Source organism: Sinocyclocheilus anshuiensis, unplaced genomic scaffold (assembly GCF_001515605.1).
Source record: "Sinocyclocheilus anshuiensis isolate Anshui unplaced genomic scaffold, SAMN03320099.WGS_v1.1 scaffold221, whole genome shotgun sequence".
Taxonomy (NCBI): Eukaryota; Metazoa; Chordata; class Actinopteri; order Cypriniformes; family Cyprinidae; genus Sinocyclocheilus; species Sinocyclocheilus anshuiensis.
The window spans coordinates 221,419-242,042 of NW_015539820.1; the positions used below are offsets into that span (position 1 = coordinate 221,419).

The window sequence follows — 20,624 nt, forward strand, 5'->3', positions numbered from 1 at the left end:
TCAGTACTGGTACTCCGTGCCCTCGAAGGCAAACCTCCGCGATGTCTCTTTCCCGCTCTCATGGAACTGAGGTTACGATAGTAACCGGAGACGTTTTGGGGTTACTAAATTGGGGTTATTAATAAAATGCCATACATGACACAAACAAACGATCCTAGAACTAACTTCTTCACTAACATTTCTCTCTGTCATGTATGCAATGATAATAATAGTATCAAATAAAATACATGTGTTGGAATTATTTTTATATTTGTTTACAAAAGTAATGTAAAACATTTCTATCACAACTATTAAAATACTTTTTTTAAGTGGATTAATTTATAAAAAAAAAATAATAGTTTGTTCACCACTGTAGCATTTCATGAAGTACAACATTTGAACTATTTGATTTTTTAAATTCACATTTATTTATATAGTGCTTTATACAATAGAGATAGTTTCAAAGCAGTTATTTAAAATAACTTTAAAGTATATGTATATGTTTTTGGATAAAATAATTAATTTCACTATTGAAAAAAAAAGAAAGAAAAATCCTACTTGACCCTAAACTTTTGAATGGTAGTTTTCCCACGAGCATTTTCATTGTCACAATTTGTTTACTTTTCATTGGTCACCTAGAAATAGTGCAGAATATTCAGAATATTAATTGTTCTTTGTTATAACATTTATTTGTTTAAAATGATAAAACATGTTAATTTAATAACTTTTTAGAAGTTATTTAAATGCCCCAATACTTTGTGGCCACTGTATAAAACAATAACAACAACAATTATATAATAATGATGATGATGATGATGATGATAATAATAATATTAGAAGTAGTTATTTTAAATACTGTAAATCTGTCGTTCCACCGCTGCATGTGACGCCATGGCTGGGCGGGGCTTGTTCTCAAACCCAGACGCAGGCTCACAGCAATAAAGATGGCGGCGCTGGGGGCCGCCAAATATCTGATTACGTAACTCGCGTTACTTGTAATGCGTTACCCCCAACACTGGTTCTAGTATCCTGGTTGTTTGTAAACTTGATCAGTTGTGGTGACTTGTCCAGGCATGTGTGTGTCCAGTGGGTGGTACTAGAGACAGAACTGAGATTGTAAAGAGCATCCAGTGTGTTTATTGTGGTCTGGTCCATCTAGTGAGCCAGTTGGCTATTTTTGCTGATATAGCCTATTTATGCTTTCATTTCTTAGAAATTTTTCGTGCACCTGTACCAATTCATAAATCTGGAGAAATGCGTCAAGATTACGAGAAACAAAAGATGAAGGTAAGCTACTGAGTAAAGTCAGTACACTCTTCATTGCAGTTTCCTCACATTAACTTATTTAAAAACTTACAACCAAATAAACATATAGTTTTACAATGTTTTTGGTAATATGTGCTATGATATTAACATTTAATAAAATTCCTGAACTATTCCAACAAAGTGGAAACATCCACAAACGTCTTTTGTACCGGCTGTAAAGAATAGCCTGCACTTATTTGACATTTGGTAAAATGCAAAGCACTTCTGATTTCTAATAAGCTTGTTTTATTATATTTTCTCGTTATAGCCTGAAATACAGTAATAGTCATATATAAAGCTCAGTGTTATCTCTTTAGGGTGGAAGCAGTGAAGAAACCGAAGAGAGAAAGAAAAAGATCCACAGAAAAGAAGAGTGTGGGATGCTGAAACTTTGTCAGTATCCTGTACGTTCAAAACTCTTCTTTCTGTCATTGTTACTTACTTGGGTCTAAGCAGGGTTTAAACATGCACACATTCAGTTAATTCACATACTTCATAATTTGGGATATTTCTTTTATGAAAGGAATAGTTTACCCCAAAATGAAATTTTTGTCATTTACTCACCCTCATGTCATTCCAAACCTCCCAATTTTCTTTCTTATGTTGAACACAAAAAAGATATTTGAAGAATTTTGAAGAACAAAACAGTTGTTGGTCCCCATCGACTTCCATAGTAGGGAAAGACATACTGTGGAAGTCAATGGGGACCATCAACGTTTGATTACCAGCATTCTTCTAAATCTCTTTTATATTCAACATATGAAAGTAACTCATGCAGGTTTAGAACGACATGAGGATAAAGTAAATGATGGCAGAATTTTCATTTTTGCTGTGAACTATCCCTTTAACTGTTTAGTTTCTGCTCAATTATGTATGATCATCCATTTCACACAGTAGTTTACTGGGTTTCAGTTCTGTGGGGTGTCAGACTCTGAGAATGAAGAGCCGGTGGGAAAGAGGACCAGACATGTCTCAGCATTTGTGCGAAAAACAAGATGCTCCCCTGCTTTCAGTAGAGGGTATTGCACTTATATTTACTTTTGAATTTGACATGATAATTTTCTGATCTTTTTTTAAATATACTTATTATTAGTGGGCAAATTATATGTTTTTTTTGTTTTAGTGTCTCTAGAGTGGAGGGCCTGACATAATGGGATACACTACTATGCAAAAAATAATAATTGTTTATTATGACATTTTAGGATAACAGTCATCAGATCTATAACACATAGAGGAATAGAAATTATGTAGAGTGTCAAGCAAATCAAAATTATAATATGTTAGAAGTTATTCAGAGATGCCATTTGTCTAGACTGCAGCCATGCACTTATTAAAGGGGTCATATGATGCTGCTAAAAATAACATTATTTTGTGTATTTGGTGTAATGAAATGTATTTATGCGGTTTAAAGTTAAAAAAACACATTATTTTCCACATACTGTACATTATTGTTTCTCCTCTATGCCCCGCCTTTCTGAAACGCGTAGATTTTTACAAAACTCATCATTCTGAAAAGCGAGATGTACACTGATTGGCCAGCTATCCAGTGCATTGTGATTGGCTGAATACCTCAAGCGTGTGACGGAAATGTTACGCCCCTCACCATATTGTGATGATGCCCTGTCAGGCTGGAGCGACGAGACAAAAACATTAAAACCCATTATAAACGAGGCATTTGTTGCATCCAGTGGGCACATTATTACTGATTATAATGACTTATACTGTTTTTTTACGCGTTGCATTGCGTATCGCGCTGCATGAACATAAAACCATGTCTGCATTTGTGATCGGAGAAACGACAAACAAGCGCTACTCTGCCAAGAGCTTGTAACACTCCAAAGAAAAAGGAAAAATTTAAATCGCATCATATGACCCCTTTAAACATATTAAGTTTAACTTGTTTAAGTGACGTGACATGTGGCCAAGTATGGTGACCCATACTCGGAATTAGTGCTCTGCATTTACCCATCCAAAGTGCACACACACAGCAGTGAACACAAACCGTGAACACACATCCGGAGCAGTGGGCAGCCATTTATGCTGCAGCGCCCGGGGAGCAGTTGGGGGTTCGGTGCCTTGCTCAAGGGCACCTCAGTCGTGGTATTGAAGGTGGGAGAGAGCGCTGTACATTCACTCCCCCCACCTACAATCCCTGCCGTTACGAGACTCGAACCCACAACCTTTGGGTTATGAGTCCGACTCTCTAACCATTAGGCCACGACTTCCCCAATAACAATTAATATTGAATATTAACAATATTCACTCAAAATTCACAAAAAACGAGACCGTTATTTTAAAATTAAATGCCTTTATAGTGATATAACTGCCACAAACAGGAACTACCACAACTAGTAAAAAAAAAATACTAATAGCGGTATGAAAGAAATTGTGACTTAAATTTTGACGCTTCTCTCAATAAATAGTTTTCTGATTGTGTTTAAAAGAGATCCACATCCATACGGTCATTGTGCTGTGTTACAGTTGTCTTCATAGCAGTGCTGTTCAGAGGAGCAGGAGCTGTACAGATTCTGAGGATGGAAGAGGAAAAACCAGAGGTCACACACATCATGTCGTTCCTGACAAGGTATAATATTTCAGTTAATGCTTTTAAGGAGTATGTTCAAATAATCATCAGTCTAATTTATTTAGGGTGATTTGTTGGGGGAAAAAACAGTCCTGTTTCAAAAAATGTATTTGGCTCTCATCTTTAGATGCTGAATATAAAATTTTGTAGTAAGTAAAACTATATAGAAGACGTATTTATCCAAAGCAAGTTTTCATACTTTTTGCTAGAGCAGGTTCTTCATATACGACACTAGAGGTCCACTGTTCTGCAGAGTTTACCTCCAACTCTAATTAAACACGAATGAAAAAAAACAAACAATCAAGGTTAATCATTGTTTTCCAAGGAGTTTGAAAAACCTCCAGGGTCAGATTTGAAGAACCCTGACCCAGAGCAGTGGTTTTTAACTCTGTTCCTGGAGTATCTCCTTTGTATGAAACCCCTATTTCAACAAAAACACTGCCCTAAAGAAACCTGAGGTTATAGGCCCAGGTATGTTCCATTCCATCTTACGCACCGTTGAGCACACAAACCTCCTTTGACCATGAGCATGAACAGAATCTTTCTTTCCAAGCATTCAAATCACACATATCTGTGCTGTTGTCTGCATGGTCACACAGACAGGCCACTATCCTGCATGGATTGTGGACATGAGAAGTTTGCTTTCGCCTTGCTTACGTCCACAGTGATGATTCTTCAGGCCAGCCTTTGTTTAAAATACACAAAAAACACTGGCTGACACATTTCATTTTGAAAAGTGACACTTGGTCATTCAACCAAATCTGCACCACACCAAAATGAGAATTTCAGGAAGGTCGAGTTGTGCTTTCAGAAGTGAAATCTGTGACATTCACACTTGATTTTACAACCGACTTTATTTTTTCCACTCCCTCCAAATGGGTCTTGTGCATTCCTATTTCTCAAATGCACAGCCAGAGCTTTAGTGTATAATCACCCTTAAACATTACCCACTAGGCCACAACACCTATATCCTGCTTCTGAAGTTTACCTCCAATCCTGGTTAAACACAACTGAACCAGCTTATCAAAATCTTCAGGATCACTGGAAACTTCCAGGCAAGTGTGTTGGGGCAACTCTGCCGGATGTTAACCCTTTAGGAGCAGGACTGGACACCCCTATAGTAGGAAATGGCAAATTTTGTGGTAGGATTGGCAATAGGCAAATTAGTCATTTTTATAGTCCGTGATGCTACTCTACCATTCTTTCCCCGCTCTAGGCTATCACCACTCATAGTTACAATGCTGGAATCCTTCTCTCCTCGGAAAACAGTCGCTCTTTCTCAGCCCCGGTACTGAGCCTAGATAAGAGACACCACTGGCGGGGCATCCACACCTCATCCGCGTCACTCGTACTTCAAACGAAACCAGAGAGGTCCATTAGCCCCGAGAGCAACGATAGCATATCGGAAGAACTCAACCATTTCAAGCCTATTGTCTGCTCGCCGTGCACTCCACCCAAAAGGTTGCCCGATGGGCGACTTTTGGAGCCTACGATCGTGAAGTCAACCCCAAGGAACTTGACACACACTCTGCACAAGTCCACAAGCTACGAGGCCAGCCCGACCATCTTGCAGAAGTGGAAGCAGATTGAAGTTGATCGTCAGAGCATCAAGGTGACCTCAAAAGGTACAGTCACGAGTCCGATCGCAGAGGATCTAAGCCTTAAACTGAGTCCCGTTGAAGAACAGGACCGCCGACTCTGCAGCTGTGCTGTAGCCAAGGACAGCTCGCAAGATCATCAGTGCATTTGTGATTCAAGTGCTAAGGATCAGAAGGATAAACCTGTAGTCTGTAATAAACTACGGCTTGTATTTGATCAGTGTAGCAAAGAGGAAGGTACACAGCCTGCTAGCGCTCACATCAGGTCAACAACTCAAACCACTGCAGATACTTTATCCGCAAAAAGGCGTAGCAGATGTGAAGAACTCTGTGAACCCACAGAATTTTGTGAAGCGATGCTTGATAAACACGCTGGACACTGTAAACAGGGTATGAAAGACCCCGAGAACTTCGTAAATGAGCCTACCACCAGGAGCTGTGTACTTAACAGACCTACCTCAAGAAGGGGCAAGAAGAGAAGCCACAAAACCAAACATTTGGAAGACACCCTACAGACAAAAATGTCCCGGACAGGTGCCTATGACAGGCTTGATGATATGATTGTCCAGCGAATGAATCGGGATAAGGAGGGCCAAGAAGTGGCACTAAAGCTACAAAGACAGTTTGACAGAGAATGTCAAAAAGTGGACAGGCACAAAACGAGTCGTGACAAATACGAACTCCGGTCCTGGGCTGCAAATGATGGAACGGTAGGACACAATACACGCAGATCAGGAAGAATCTCCAAAAGAAATGAGCACTTTAACTACAGCTGTTAAAGGGACCTCCGGTTATGGTAGTTTTATTGTAATGATTTGTTGCAGTCACAAACATTTTCTTTGTTGAGGCACTACAGAGGCTTTCTAACATCTGGATTAATATTGCAAGATAAGGTATTTACTTTTTTGACTTTTCATCCAAACTAACTTGCATTAATTGAGTCCACCTTGATCAGAGGTGGCCAATCCTGTTCCTGGAGATCTTAAAAAGTTCAACTTAAACCCTGATCAAACTCAACTGAACCAGCTAATTAAGATCTTCAGGAGCATTTGATAATTACAGACAGTTGTGTTGGATCAGGGTTGGATCTGAACTCTGCAGGTTGATCTCCAGGAACAGGAATGGGCACCCCTGACCTAGAGCAAGCTGGGGTTAAGTGCCTTAGCTTGGGGCAAAATGGTGGTAGGACAAGTTTGGACTCTCAGCAACTTTCCCATTTATGGGGATCTGGATTTGAAGCTGCAATGTTTTGTTTCAAGCTCTGTTACTGTTTAACTGGCTTCTACTACTCAAAAAGAGAGGAAACCATGTATATGTTGCTCGGGGGAAGAAAAATGTACAGAATTATTTATACGGCTTTTTAGTACTTCAATCCAGTGATGACAGTACTCCTTACAATCCCTTTGTGCTCATCACAATCACAATTGCTCCTCAAGAAGTTTGTTTGCATGTTTAAAGGTTATCATAGGACATTTGTTGAACCTGAAGGTGTTTCGTACAAAATTGTAGCATAACACCTTTTATTTTGCGTTACATGTTTCCAGTGTCTTTGAACGATTTATCTTGACACATCCATCTATCAGACAACTCTTTTGTTAACAATTTACCTGGAAACGAGTAAAAATTGTAGCCTTAGGCTAGAAAACTACTTGACACAAGTACATAGATGCAAATGCTTGCTCAACAATTTGTAAGTCTTGTTGTACATAACCTGTTTACTTTGTTCTTGTTTTACTGTGGTGGAAACAAACCTCAGTATTCAAGGCAGGGATAGAATTGCCTTCAAATGTTTCTGCCATTAACCAAAATGTATTTTTAGCTCTCCCTGTGTGATATGGTTATGAGATAGCAGCAACTTGAGTTTAAAAGAGTACAAATTTAAGAGTACAATATTTTTATCCATCATGACTTCTGGAGAAAAATGGAGCAGACGCTGGACAAAGATGAAGCTTTCTAGAACGCATGTGTCGACCACTTGCGTTCGCGGACTTCGCGTGCGCTATCAAATGGAGTATACTTTGAAAGGCGTATGCGAACAAAAACGAAGTGTACTTTGGACTTAAAGTCCCCATGAAATCAAAATTTTAAGTTTTTTTGGGTGTTCGTATCAATATGTTAGTCTTAAGTTTATCTATAAGGCAGTGTGCTCCAAAACAGTGACAAAATTCGCATTTATAAGATATATAATATATCATCACTTCCGCCAAAACGGCTCAACGATTTTTTGACGTCACATCATACTTCATCTTCTCATCAAATCTTCTGACCAATCAAATGCTCTCTAGAATCCGAAGCGCCCGCCCCCTGCACTATAAATAGACGCTGAAGCGGATCGGTCACTTGTTCACAGTGTAGTATTTCCTGTACAGTGAATGGCTCGAAGTGCACAATGTAGGTGATAGGGAACGATTCTAACAGTGTAAATATGCTTTCGATTGGTGCAAATGAAGTCTGGTTTCACGTTGTTTTACGCGAACCATGGCAGCGCACACAGTCTGATCCGGACTTTGGCTCTGGTCCAGAGACGCGATCGCACGGAGCGGATCATATGCGCGAGTCGGCATATATTAAAAACATTTACAGCTACACTGCCTCAGCATGATTATGACCACTTTTGTTTTGTTTTGTAAGAGTTTCATATTGAATCTAGGGGGTAATCTATTAGACTGTGGCTGTCAAATGCGGCTTTTTACTGAGCTCAATGGCTCTGGCCCGAGCAGATATAAACAAAACGCTATATTGGCCATTTTAAAAAGGGGGCGGGGCTGCTCTATGTCCTGCCCTCGCTTCCTGTTTCAGTTGAAATTACATCACCACATAGAATAATGCTGTGTGTATCAAGGCACTTCAGGGGACTTTTAAGGCAGATTCTTCTCATTCATTTGGTTATCTGGCTATTTATATGGCATCTGAAAACAGTAATTGACTATTGTACTTAACTCCAATAGCAATTTAGTTATATCAAGGCAATAATTGATTGGTTTACGATAGTGATCGACCGATATTGATATTTTATAACCGATACCGATACCAATTATTTGCATGTTTATGTGCCCGATAACCGATATGCAGAACCGATATTTATTTACTGTTATAAAGTAAATAAATGACTGAGTGAAGTAAGTCTATACTTCGCTTTGGTGTTTCCTCCTTTCAGTCATCTTAAAAAAAGTGTTGAAAATTAGCACTCTTTCATGTTAAATTTAATCTTCACATTACAACAATTAAAAAAAAAACATTTTATTTAAAGCATCAGCAGCAACACTGGAGAAAATAAATAAAGGAAAGGAGTCATATCAACTTCATTTTAAACTACAGTTTTAGTAGGTTTATAAGATGTTTAATAGGTCCAGAGTCAAGAATAATTCACTGGATAATGTTAATTCACTGAATAATGTTCTCTGGAATATTGGAATTTAACAAACAAAACATCGTATTTTATTGCATTTCTCAACTGGAATGTTATATCAGAATTATTAATAATGTTTTTGTCCTCAGATGCGCTGCAATGGTGATCCTGCGCGCAATTCTCAAAACATCCACAAGATGGCGGCGTTTATCGGCGATATCCGATTATTGTAAATGCTAAAATATCGGTAAATCTATATATCGGTCGATCTCTAGTTTACAAGGTACACCATGATCCAAGTTGACCATTAAGTTTTTTTTTGGCCGTGAAGGTTGGTATCGCCCTGTACAGTAAGATCTGTGGTTAAGGAGTGTGCATTGATGTAGGCTATTTACAAAATAGGTGAAGGAAAATAAACATCAAAGAAGGTGGCAAGTAGTTCACCATATAAAATCCATTGAAGATCATATGGCACTTTTCCACTGCATGGTACGGCACGGTACGGTTCACTTAACCGAGCCGAGCCGAGCCGTGCCGTACCGTACTGAGCCGAGTCGTACCACGCAGTGGAAAAGCGCCAATAAATAACTGTTTATTCCTGTGCCTGCTAGCACCCCTTGTGGCAGTGATAAGAATTGCAGGCAGTACACATTTTGTTACACACTTCGTGTAAAATCAAACTTGAGTAGCAAGAGTTTGCATTTGCATATTTGTGTAGAGTATGTTTTAAGCCTAACTGTGCTAATGTTTTACACTATTAAATAAAATGTCTATAAAGTGGTTTTTAAAACGCTAAAAGGCATTGTGTAACAGTATTGACATAAGTTAATATTTCTAAAAAAATTTGATTTTTTTTTTTTTAAACGTACTTTTTTCGTTTTCTATTTTAAATGTTTTGACACTCTCCAAACTGTAATCTACATTTGGACACTTCTTCAAAAGATATAACACCACAACATCAACAACAAAAAAATCTAGAATGCTCACACAAGCAAAACAAGTATGAGAATTTGCTTTAAGACATTGGTTTTCTGTCATTGTATTTTTTGTAGTTTATCCATATTTCACTTTTAGCTTGATGTTCACTACTCTTAAGGGCTACTTTCATTTCAGAACTTTATCTATTACGCTTTGATTACTAGAGAGATCTATTTTGTGACTTGTGTCTGCCAAGAAAGCTTTAATGTTACTTTTGCTGAAAAATTACACATTCAGTTGGACCACATGTAAATTCACATACATTTAATCTTGTCTATCTTGATCTTTTTTTTTCTTCCTTTTTTTTAAAATTACAAACGGATTAATTTCTATACTGTATACTTCTTTGTAATGTGCCAACATGTCTGATTTCTGCAAATTGGGCAATCTTTCCTTTGTGTTTTTTTTCTTCTTTTTTATGTAGGTAATTTAAGTTATATACTATTCTGTAGGCTACCAGATGTACTATTGGAGAAGATGAAATAGATTTTTATGCATTACTGTACTATTTTGGAAATATGACTTGCCTATATTGATACTGATGCAAAGATGTTAATAGGAACCGTTTCTGATGGGCTTTCAAAGCACTTGGATTGTCTTCCATTGTTGAACGTTATTGCTGGATTTGAAAGAGAATGTTGCATATGTTTGGATTCTGTGGAGAAGTAAAGCACACATTATATTTATTTGAACAGTACTTTGTAATAATGTCATCTTTTTAAATATTGCATTTTAAAAAACAGGATTTTCTTGTTTCAGTCAACAAAACACTATGATCATTATAACTGACTTGACAGGAATGAAATAATGTAGCATTCATTCAGAATTTACAAAAGTTTTTGCCTTTTGTGTTTTCAAAAGTATTTAAAGATTTTTGTTTCGTTTTTATTACACAACTTATTAGATGCTCAGGAGGGTTTTATATCTATATGTGTGTGTATATATATATATATATATATATAATTTTTTTCCCGTATTCAAGTATACATGCCTTGCTCCCTTATGACAGACATTTAGTCTTTTCTAAAGGTATTCATTGTCATTTTTTTTCACTTGATACGTTTGCCAATCATTATTTTCATATTTTGTCATGCTTACCTTGAAGGAATTCATTGAATAAAATCAAGATAAAAAAAAAAATCTAATGAATAAAGGAAGATAAAAGTTAAATGTGAACTAGAGGTCTTGGACTTTTTTTCAAATATACCTCTGCATATATAGCGCTGCAAAGAAAGGTGCTAAATGTAGGCTACCTGAATGAAATAACTCTATAGGTATATTATCTTGGTGGAAACCCTGGATCAGCGTGGGCTTGGTGACTGTGGGTCCCTGGGAACTCAAAAAGTGAAACAGATTTATATCTCTTGGGCAGATGAGATTAAATTTTTTATTTTTTATTTTTTGAAGTTTTGTCAAATAAATGCTTAGTTTAGCCTAGGCCAAAATCAAAATATTTTGTTCTGATAAAGCATTGTGGTCTGGAACAAGAAAATCAGGGTTCCGACCATAGGCAAAAAAGCAAAAAAAAAAAAACTTTCATCACTGTCTTCATCACTTTAAAATGTACCGTTGTGGATGTTGATGTACAGTTCTTCATTTCAAGTGACTTGGACTGGCATCTCAGATTAAAATGACCCTTTAACAAAAGGAGGCTTATTTACATGAACTAATAGAATCAATGTGATCCTGGAGCACAAAAGCAGTCTTAGGTACACTGTAAAAAAAATTCCGTAAAATTTACGGTAAAAAAACGGCAGCTGTGGTTGCCGGAATTTTACCGTAAAAAATACGGTAGCAATGTTTTAGGTTTTACGGTTTTAAATTTACAGTTAAATACCGTAATTTCATTAACTGATATAATGTTAATATACCAACCTACTGAAGTACTGAAATCTGTTTTTTTTACAGTGCACAGGTATATTTGTAACAATAGCCAAAAATACATTGTATGAGTCAAAATTATCGAATTTTTTTATGCCAGCAATCATTAGGAAATTAATCATGTTCCATGAAGATATTTTGTAAATTTCCTACCATAAATATATCAAAACTTAATTTTTGATTTTTAATATTAATTCGGACAACTTTAAAGGTGATTTTCTCAGTATTTTGATTTTTTTGCATTTTCAAATAGTTGTATCTCGGCCAAATATTGTCCTATCCTAACAAACCATACATAAATGGAAAGATTATTTATTCAGATGATGTATTAATCTCAATTTTAAAAAATGGACCCTTTTGACTGGACCCTTATGACTGGTTTTGTGGTCCAGGGTCACAAATATGAGATATTTCTTCAAAAGATTGTCGTTTTTACCGCAGAGGGATAAACGTCATCGCGTCTAGCCAATCAAATAGCTATCAGAAATTGGTGTAAATGTAGATATAAGTGATATGTGGAATATGGTTAGGAAGATGGGTGGGAAACAGATGTATAAAAGTATTCCAGTTTTAATAAAAGAGGGTAGATATATAATGACTAATGAAGAAAAGGCAGAGGAATTAGTAGAAGCATTCGTTAAGGTTCATAGTAATAATAATATATCGGAAAGTATGAAAGTACAAATAGCTATCAGATCGATTTCTATTGGACGGTTTTTGTGTGATTTTAACCAATCACACTCAGCCAGGTCACAGCAAATGAACAGGAAGAAAAGATGGCGGCGAGGAACGGAAAGAATGGTCTACTGGAAAAAGTAAGAAATCTTTATTGTATGCCGCATTTTTAGAGATACGTTTATATTTGCGCAGCCATCCTTAGAGCCCAACAGAAATGTATTATTTTATATATATATTTCATCTTTTGCACTCGTTACTCGGATTGTTGCTGCGACCGTCGCTCTTGTTTGCGTGTCAGAGGCCAACATGTAAACTTGTACAAATGGATGCACGTTATTCATTGTGCATTTGTATATTATTAAATGAGCATGTATATTAAAACCATTTGATGTCGTTTACATGTGTAGATACAGAAGATTACACAACACTGCACAAGTTTTGAGTCGTGCTCATCATTAGTATCATCTTCTGCATGAAGACGCAAGCATGTGGCGTTAGAAACAAGGAAGCTGATGTTAAATGTGGCTTTATTTGCAGTTGAGACATGCACATATTTCCATTTGTCTTTCATTTCCTCTACTCAAAATGTATATTAGAGTGCGCAAGACTTTTTGCACTGTGACTATTGTATATGTGATTAGAAACTCGTGCTCTGTCAGAAGCAGGTTTATCATATTTTAAATAAAACACTTCGTGTATTTAAATGCACAAGCTCTTAAAAAAAACCCTTTTAGGATAAAATTCCAAGGGGAAAAAAATCAGTAACCCATCTGACAGTTACCAACCATATAATTTAAAAGGAAATCTATATTGCATGCACTTTTATGCACGCTTTAAAAATTCAAAATATCTTTGCGTTTTAAAAAAAATAATTATCTTAAGGTGTTTTTCCCCGGTTTGTTTTCTGTCACTTGTTGCAAATGCTTTCTAATGCGTTTCTAATGTTAATGTGTTCCAACATCCAGTCAATAATACTGGTTTTACAAAAACCCCAAACAGTGCATTTTAGAGTCTGACGTGGCTGAAAGTAATGTCTTGCTGATGTTAGATGACAGATGTTAGTTCACTAACTGCTCGGACTCATTTGGTGAAGGATTCATTGAACTGATAACTTGTTAATAACACAACACAAGTCTTTGACGGTTGTCTAGTTGCAACCGTATGTTTCGGAGTCCAGCCAGTTGAAGACACTGCAGTAGAAAGATGTATTGTCTTAGCATTTTTATATCATCGCATTCGATTCAAACTGATAACTATAATTTGCTTTATGACTGTGAATTTAGCAGCAGCTCATGTTTAGTTTGCATTCCTATCTTTCCTGCAAATATGAACATTTTAAAAGTAATTTTGACAGTGAGGTCTACAATGGTGTGCATCAGTGTATCTGTAGTGCATCTCAATTAATTCCTTGATTTCAGTGGAGGATTGATGAAAAGCCAGTCAAGATCGACAAATGGGATGGTGCAGCAGTGAAGAACTCTCTAGATGATGCAGCTAAGAAGGTGTGTGTTTTTTCTTTATCGAAAATATGGTAAAAACAGTAATACTGTGAAATTATTACAAATTTTTTGTGACATTACTCCAGTCTTCAGTGTCACATGATCCTACAGATATATTATATTATATATAAATCCGGTGCATCCCTAATTCTGATCTCACCTGTATGTGGGTTAGGGCTGTCAAAATGGCTGAAAAACTCAATTTGAATTTTGTGCTTAAATATGATCAAAATTCGAATTTAAAATGCATAATTTCAGTTGGGGTGAGGAAAAGCTTTTGGCTTCTCTCCTGAGGCCACAAGAGGGCGCATCGAGCATAAGATAACATGACTATCCGTGAAAACAAAGTGCATAATGTTTAAAATAATGTTTATAAACCAATTATAATTAAGTTGCTTAAACAACTAAACAAAACAGCATCATGTATGTATGCATAGTTTAATACAAAGGGCCGAAAACCAATCACACAGAGTACATTTTTTCATTTAAAAACATGAGATGCAGTGGGATGGGAAAAAACCCGCCATAAAGTCTCGAGATATGTTTTTTAAAGTTGAACTTGCATTAATTTTACATGGCTTTCTAAACATGCGGCTCTCTTGTGCGAGATGCGAGTGCAACGGTGATAGATGTCCGTCTAGAAAATGCGCGAAATATGCGTTCTGTGTGAACGGCTTGGCTTCAGTTTTGACGTAAACATGATCTTCTCAGCATTGATGTTCGCTTTTCCCGCAATATTTGTAATGAACAACGTAGCAGCGCCGCATCTAGTGGCTTCAACTGGATAGGCTAACAAAAACGTTAAAATGCAACGACACTTACATCGTCATCGCATCTCGTGCGCCACTGATAAGGCTGCCTCCTTAACGCACACCTAAAAGGTTTTTGCATTCGAATGTGGATTTTTATTTTAAATTCAACAAATATTCGAATTTATTTTGACAGGCCTAATGTGGGTGGATATATTTATCATGTGCTTTATTTGCATATTTTAGATTTTTGTAGTAAACTTGTGCATTAGATGAGTTTTAAGTTGATCACCTTTCTGTTTCAACTATAGGTTCTGATTGAAAAATATGGCTACATTGAAAGCTTCAACTTAGTCGATGGACGTCTGTTCATTTGCACGGTCTCCTGCCTTTTCGCCGTTGTAGCTTTAATTTGGGATTACCTGCACCCATTCCCAGAGTCCAAGCTTGTACTGGCCTGCTGTGTCGTTTCATATCCTTCACTGAGCAAACTCCAAACAGAATGGAGATGACAATTCGCATTGGAGGTTTGACAGTGTAAATGAATATAGACTTAGCACTGCTTCAGTTCTTATCCTTAACAGATCCGCACATACTTCATAATGATGGGGATTTTGACCCTCTACACCTCTTACAAAGAGAAGAACATCTTCCTTGTGGCCATGCAGAAGGACCCAGCTGGCATGGACCCAGATCACATCTGGCAGCTCTCCTCTAGCCTAAAAAGGTGATTTTTTTTTTTCATTTGTTTTTCTCCTTTAGTTTATTAAAGGGTTAGTTCACCCAAAAATGAAAATTCTGTCACTTATTACTCACCCTTATGTCTTTCCACACCCGTAAGACCTTCGTTCATCTTTGGAACACAAATGTGACCCTGGACCACAAAAGCAGTCTTAAGTCGCTGGGGTATATTTGTAGCAATGGCCAAAAATACATTGTATGGGTCAAAATTATCGAATTTTCTTTTATGCCAAAAATCATTAGGATATTAAGTAAAGATAATGTTCCATGAAGATATTTTGTAAATGTCCTACTGTAAATATATCAAAACTTAATTGTGATTAGTAATATGCATTGCTAATAACTTCATTTGGACAGCTTTAAAGGCAATTTTCTCAATATTTTGATTTTTTGCACCCTCAGATTCCAGATTTTCAAATAGTTGTATCTCGACCAACTATTGTCCTATCCTAACAAACCATGCATCAATGGAAAGCTTATTTATTCAGCTTTCAGATGATTAAACAATGTAGACTTATTTTCACAGCTGCCTTTGCTCATATTTACCAAGGGGGCTAGTAATTCTGACCTCAACTATATGTGTATGGATATATTTATCATGTGGTTTCCGGAGTAATTTATTAGCATATTTTTGAGTTTTGTACTAAATCACCTTTCTTTTTCAACCATAGGTTCTGATCGAAAAATACAGCTACACTGAGAACTTCACCTTAGTCGATGGACGACTGTTCATTTGCACGGTCTCCTGCCTTTTCGCCATTGTAGCTTTAATTTGGGACTACCTGCACCCATTCCCAGAGTCCAAGCCTGTACTGGCGTGCTGCGTCATATCATATCCTTCACTGAGCAAACTCCCAACAGAGTGGAGATGATTTACATTGGAGGTTTGACAGTGTAAATGAATGTAAACTGGGCACTGCTTCAGTTTTTATCCTTAACAGATCCGCACATACTTCATAATGATGGGGATTTTGACCCTCTACACCTCTTACAAAGAGAAGAACATCTTCCTTGTGGCCATGCAGAAGGACCCAGCTGGCATGGACCCAGATCACATCTGGCAGCTCTCCTCTAGCCTAAAAAGGTGATTTTTTTTTTTCATTTGTTTTTCTCCTTTAGTTTATTAAAGGGTTAGTTCACCCAAAAATGAAAATTCTGTCACTTATTACTCACCCTTATGTCTTTCCACACCCGTAAGACCTTCGTTCATCTTTGGAACACAAATGTGACCCTGGACCACAAAAGCAGTCTTAAGTCGCTGGGGTATATTTGTAGCAATGGCCAAAAATACATTGTATGGGTCAAAATTATCGAATTTTCTTTTATGCCAAAAATCATTAGGATATTAAGTAAAGATAATGTTCCATGAAGATATTTTGTAAATGTCCTACTGTAAATATATCAAAACTTAATTGTGATTAGTAATATGCATTGCTAATAACTTCATTTGGACAGCTTTAAAGGCAATTTTCTCAATATTTTGATTTTTTTGCACCCTCAGATTCCAGATTTTCAAATAGTTGTATCTCGGCCAACTATTGTCCTATCCTAACAAACCATGCATCAATGGAAAGCTTATTTATTCAGCTTTCAGATGATGTACAAAGATTGACACTGGTTTATGACTGGTTTTGTGGTCCAGGGTCACAAATTAAGATATTTTTGATGAATCCGAGAGCTCTCTGACCCTCCATAGACCGCAATACAACTGCAATGTTCCCAGTCCCAGAAACGTAGCAAGGACATCAGTCCATGTGACATCAGTGGTTCAACCGTAATTTTACGAACCTACGAGAATACTTTTTTCTGTGCAAAGAAAAGAAAAATAACTTTATTCAACAATTCTTCTCCTCCTCATCCCGTCTGCAGTGGTGCGCCGCCATTGTGGAGAGAGTATCAGGACGCACGCACTTGCTTCCGCTTCATGTAAACGACACATGCGCGTGTTGACTCATGTGCGTTAAGTTCCCAGTCCCAGAAACGTAGCAAGGACATCAGTAAAATAGTCCATGTGACATCAGTGGTTCAACCGTAATTTTACGAACCTACGAGAATACTTTTTTCTGTGCAAAGAAAAGAAAAATAACTTTATTCAACAATTCTTCTCCTCCTCATCCCGTCTGCAGTGGTGCGCCGCCATTGTGGAGAGAGTATCAGGACGCACGCACTTGCTTCCGCTTCATGTAAACGACACATGCGCGTGTTGACTCATGTGCGTTACGTAAACCGCAGCACCATGCGCATGCATTGTTTACATGAAGCGGAAGCTTATACTGTCTTTGTTGTTTCTACATTAATTTGAAGATTGAATGTGAAATTATTGCAATATAGAAGTACATTTAAAAACGTTAATGTTAGATGGAATTAATCGCAATTCATTTCAGAAAAAAATGTGTGATTTTAATTAGTTAATATTTTAAAAATTCTTAGCAATAGTTTGCAATCTTTTAATTTTTTTTTAATTACAATACAATTACTTTTGCTCTCAAACACAGTTTTATTTGATTGAATAAAAAAAAGATATAAAAGTAATTCCATTAGGGCTGTCACTAAAGATTATTTTGGTAATCGAGTAATCGGTCGATAATTAGGATGATTAATATAATTATATATATTTTTTTGTAGTAATACAAATAGACCCAAGTGAAATATGGCCTTGAAATTACTTATAATACATATATAATGAGAACAAAACTGTTAAAATACATAATGTATTATAAACAATAGAGCTAACTTACATTATGCATTATAAAAAATGCCTGCAGAGGGCGCCAACAGCCTGAGAACTGTTTTTACACTTTACTGCACGATCTAATCCTTGTTTAATATTGGCCAAACATCATTTAATTCAAATGCCCACTTAATCCTTAATATTTTAAACCAATTTCTTTACGACAGGAAAGCTACATCCACTGTAATTTCTTGAATATGTGTGGACAACAAAACATGTAAACTCAGAGTGAGGGTTGAAACTTGCGTTTCATGGATTCTCAGAATGTGCCACTTCTGGTATTTTGCCGCTTACTCGGCATGGGCAAAATGAAATCGAGCATTTAAAAAAAAAAAAAATCAAATACTCGAATAGAATCAAGAAATCGTTGCAGCTCTAAATTCCATACAAAAATAGTTCCAAAAACGGTGGAGCAAAACTGTTACGTATAGTACTTGAATAAATTTGTTTCTAAACCAATTTATTTGACTCAATAATTCAATGAACCGTTCATAAAAAGGAATTTGCTTTGTTTCTTAATGAATCAAACATTTTGAACAAATTGTTTGAATGAATGATTCAATGAGTCAGTCGTTAAGACAGGGTTGTGCTGCCACCTACTGGCAGGCCTAATCCATGGTACCAGCATTAAAACACACTCACAATATTGCCTAAATGCATCAAAAATATCGAGATTAAATTTTTTGTCAGTATTGCACAGCACTAGGTGGTAGAACAAACCCCTAAGCATAAATGTTAGTTACTGCACCTTAGTTACGGCATAGCAATGCCATTCTTCAGAGAGAGAGAGAGAGAGAGAAAAAAAAAAACATACTGAAGTGCAATTTTTCTAAATTGGTTGCAACTAACGGACTTGTTTCCATTAGGTTTGATGACCAGTATACGTTAAGAATTTGTTTCACTGATGGGAAAACCAAGCTGTCGAGGGAGATGGAGTTTACGAGGTCAGTCGGGGTGTTCTTCGACGAGGACGGGACGCTGGTGATGGACCAATATGAGAAATCTGTCTCAAAGCTTCATGACACACTGGCCACAGGCAAGAAGACAAAGTAACGTTTGACGGCACCGGCCTTCAGCGACCCAGCACACACAGTAACGGTGGCTTTAGTGGGACACAGATGTTATTCATCTAGTGAGTGTTACCAGAGTTTAGCTCACAGCTGTAACATTACATAAGGTCAGCAGTGTTTTTTTATTGCTTCTGTTAAAGAACTGGTCCAGTTTTTTTGTTTTGTTAACCTTTTTTTTAATGCAACTTCAGTTTGGTGCTTCAATTTAACGCTCTTATTAAAAATCCAGACATTTCTACAACAAGCATAGATAAGAAAAACAATGTTCTACAATATCATTAGATTTTAGTTAAATTTAAAGGATCACTTTAAAGAAATAGTTCACCCAACAATTAAAATTTGGTCTATATGTTTTTTTGTTTTATTCCTCGTAATCAAGAACAGTTCCCATAAAGTTTTTATTTTGTCCCGAGCCTTATTAAATGTGTTTTTTCAATCTGCGCATTTTTTTCCTGTTCTGAATTTTACTTGTTTAAGGCTTTGAGTGACAATGACAAGCAAAAAAGGGACTTTGTCCATCTGTTGTGTTGTCCCTTTGCCGCTTTGATACTTTTATGTTCGGCCATTTAAGCTTAAACCAGGGATAATCATTTTATGTTCCTTTTTTTGAGCATTGGATCAGTTTTGACCTGTTTTCACACTCAGGAGTGAATGGACCTTAATTTCCTGGTTTTCTTTCAGTGTTCTGTCAACAAAAATGTTCAAGTAGATTATCTATAATTTATTTTGAAAGAACAGTACATCTGGATGCAGTTTGTTTCTCTGTATTGTGAAATATTAGGCTTGCTGAATTCAACAAAGGATTCCTAGCATTTTTGTCTAATGATATTCAGCTGTAGCTACCCATATTGTATGTGCCTGTTATCAAAAAAGAAAAAATTACAAAATAAAGTAAGGCATTTTTACATTTCTATTCTGATGTCAATATTTTATTTTAGTAACTTTTTCCAGATCTGATTTGTTCTTTTTTTTTTTTTTGGCCACTAATTTTCCAGTCAAAAATTCATATTCCGTTTGAATATTTACATGACAGGATTATTGCTATATTAGTCATAATTATAAAAAAATAGGAATGCACCATGTAAATCATGTAAATGGTTTCAACATTTAGTTTAAGCCACTGTTTTTTTTTATTTTTTGTTAAATACAAATTACAGTAAAGTTACACTGCAAAGGTGGCACAGTAGCGCTTTTTAAGTGGCATTTTGAGTGTGTTTACAAAGTATTTCATGCTGCTCGGAGGTGAAATGAATGCATTTACCAGGGCTTAAAGTTCTCTGGCACCATGCCGGATCTCCGGCTATTCTTAAAAATAGTATTAAAATATTGTCTCGTTCTAGTGAACCAAGTATCTGTAAGTGTATTGTCACAACCCTAGTGTCGATAAGTGGTGATATAGCTCATAATTTTCCAAGTGTATGATATAGCTTAGCTTGTATTCTTCAGGTCACCCATATATTCATGAAAAAAAAAAAAATCAGT

At 36.5% G+C, this 20,624-nt stretch overlaps 3 protein-coding genes across 3 annotated transcripts in view; 2 read left to right on the forward strand and 1 right to left on the reverse strand.

Annotated features, from left to right (window-relative positions):
• LOC107684031 (putative lipoyltransferase 2, mitochondrial) overlaps positions 1-917 on the reverse strand; it is a 3,937-nt gene extending 3,020 nt beyond the window's left edge. Inside the window, exon 1 of the mRNA XM_016480153.1 lies at positions 836-917. The gene's annotated coding sequence lies outside the window, so the exon portion shown is untranslated. The remainder of the gene's footprint in view (positions 1-835) is intronic.
• On the forward strand, positions 871-6,361 carry LOC107684027 (E3 ubiquitin-protein ligase RNF169-like). The gene is made up of 6 exons (XM_016480152.1): positions 871-907; positions 1,193-1,266; positions 1,602-1,688; positions 2,197-2,303; positions 3,766-3,868; positions 5,085-6,361. The coding sequence occupies exons 1-6, from the start codon at positions 871-873 to the stop codon at positions 6,243-6,245; spliced, it is 1,569 nt and encodes a 522-aa protein (XP_016335638.1). The 3' UTR covers positions 6,246-6,361.
• A 6,016-nt stretch (positions 6,362-12,377) lies between these two features.
• spcs2 (signal peptidase complex subunit 2) lies at positions 12,378-20,047 on the forward strand. Its single transcript, XM_016480147.1, has 5 exons — positions 12,378-12,489; positions 13,771-13,854; positions 14,912-15,072; positions 15,193-15,327; positions 18,939-20,047. The coding sequence occupies exons 1-5, from the start codon at positions 12,451-12,453 to the stop codon at positions 19,123-19,125; spliced, it is 606 nt and encodes a 201-aa protein (XP_016335633.1). The 5' UTR covers positions 12,378-12,450; the 3' UTR covers positions 19,126-20,047.
• Positions 20,048-20,624: the final 577 nt, after the last annotated feature.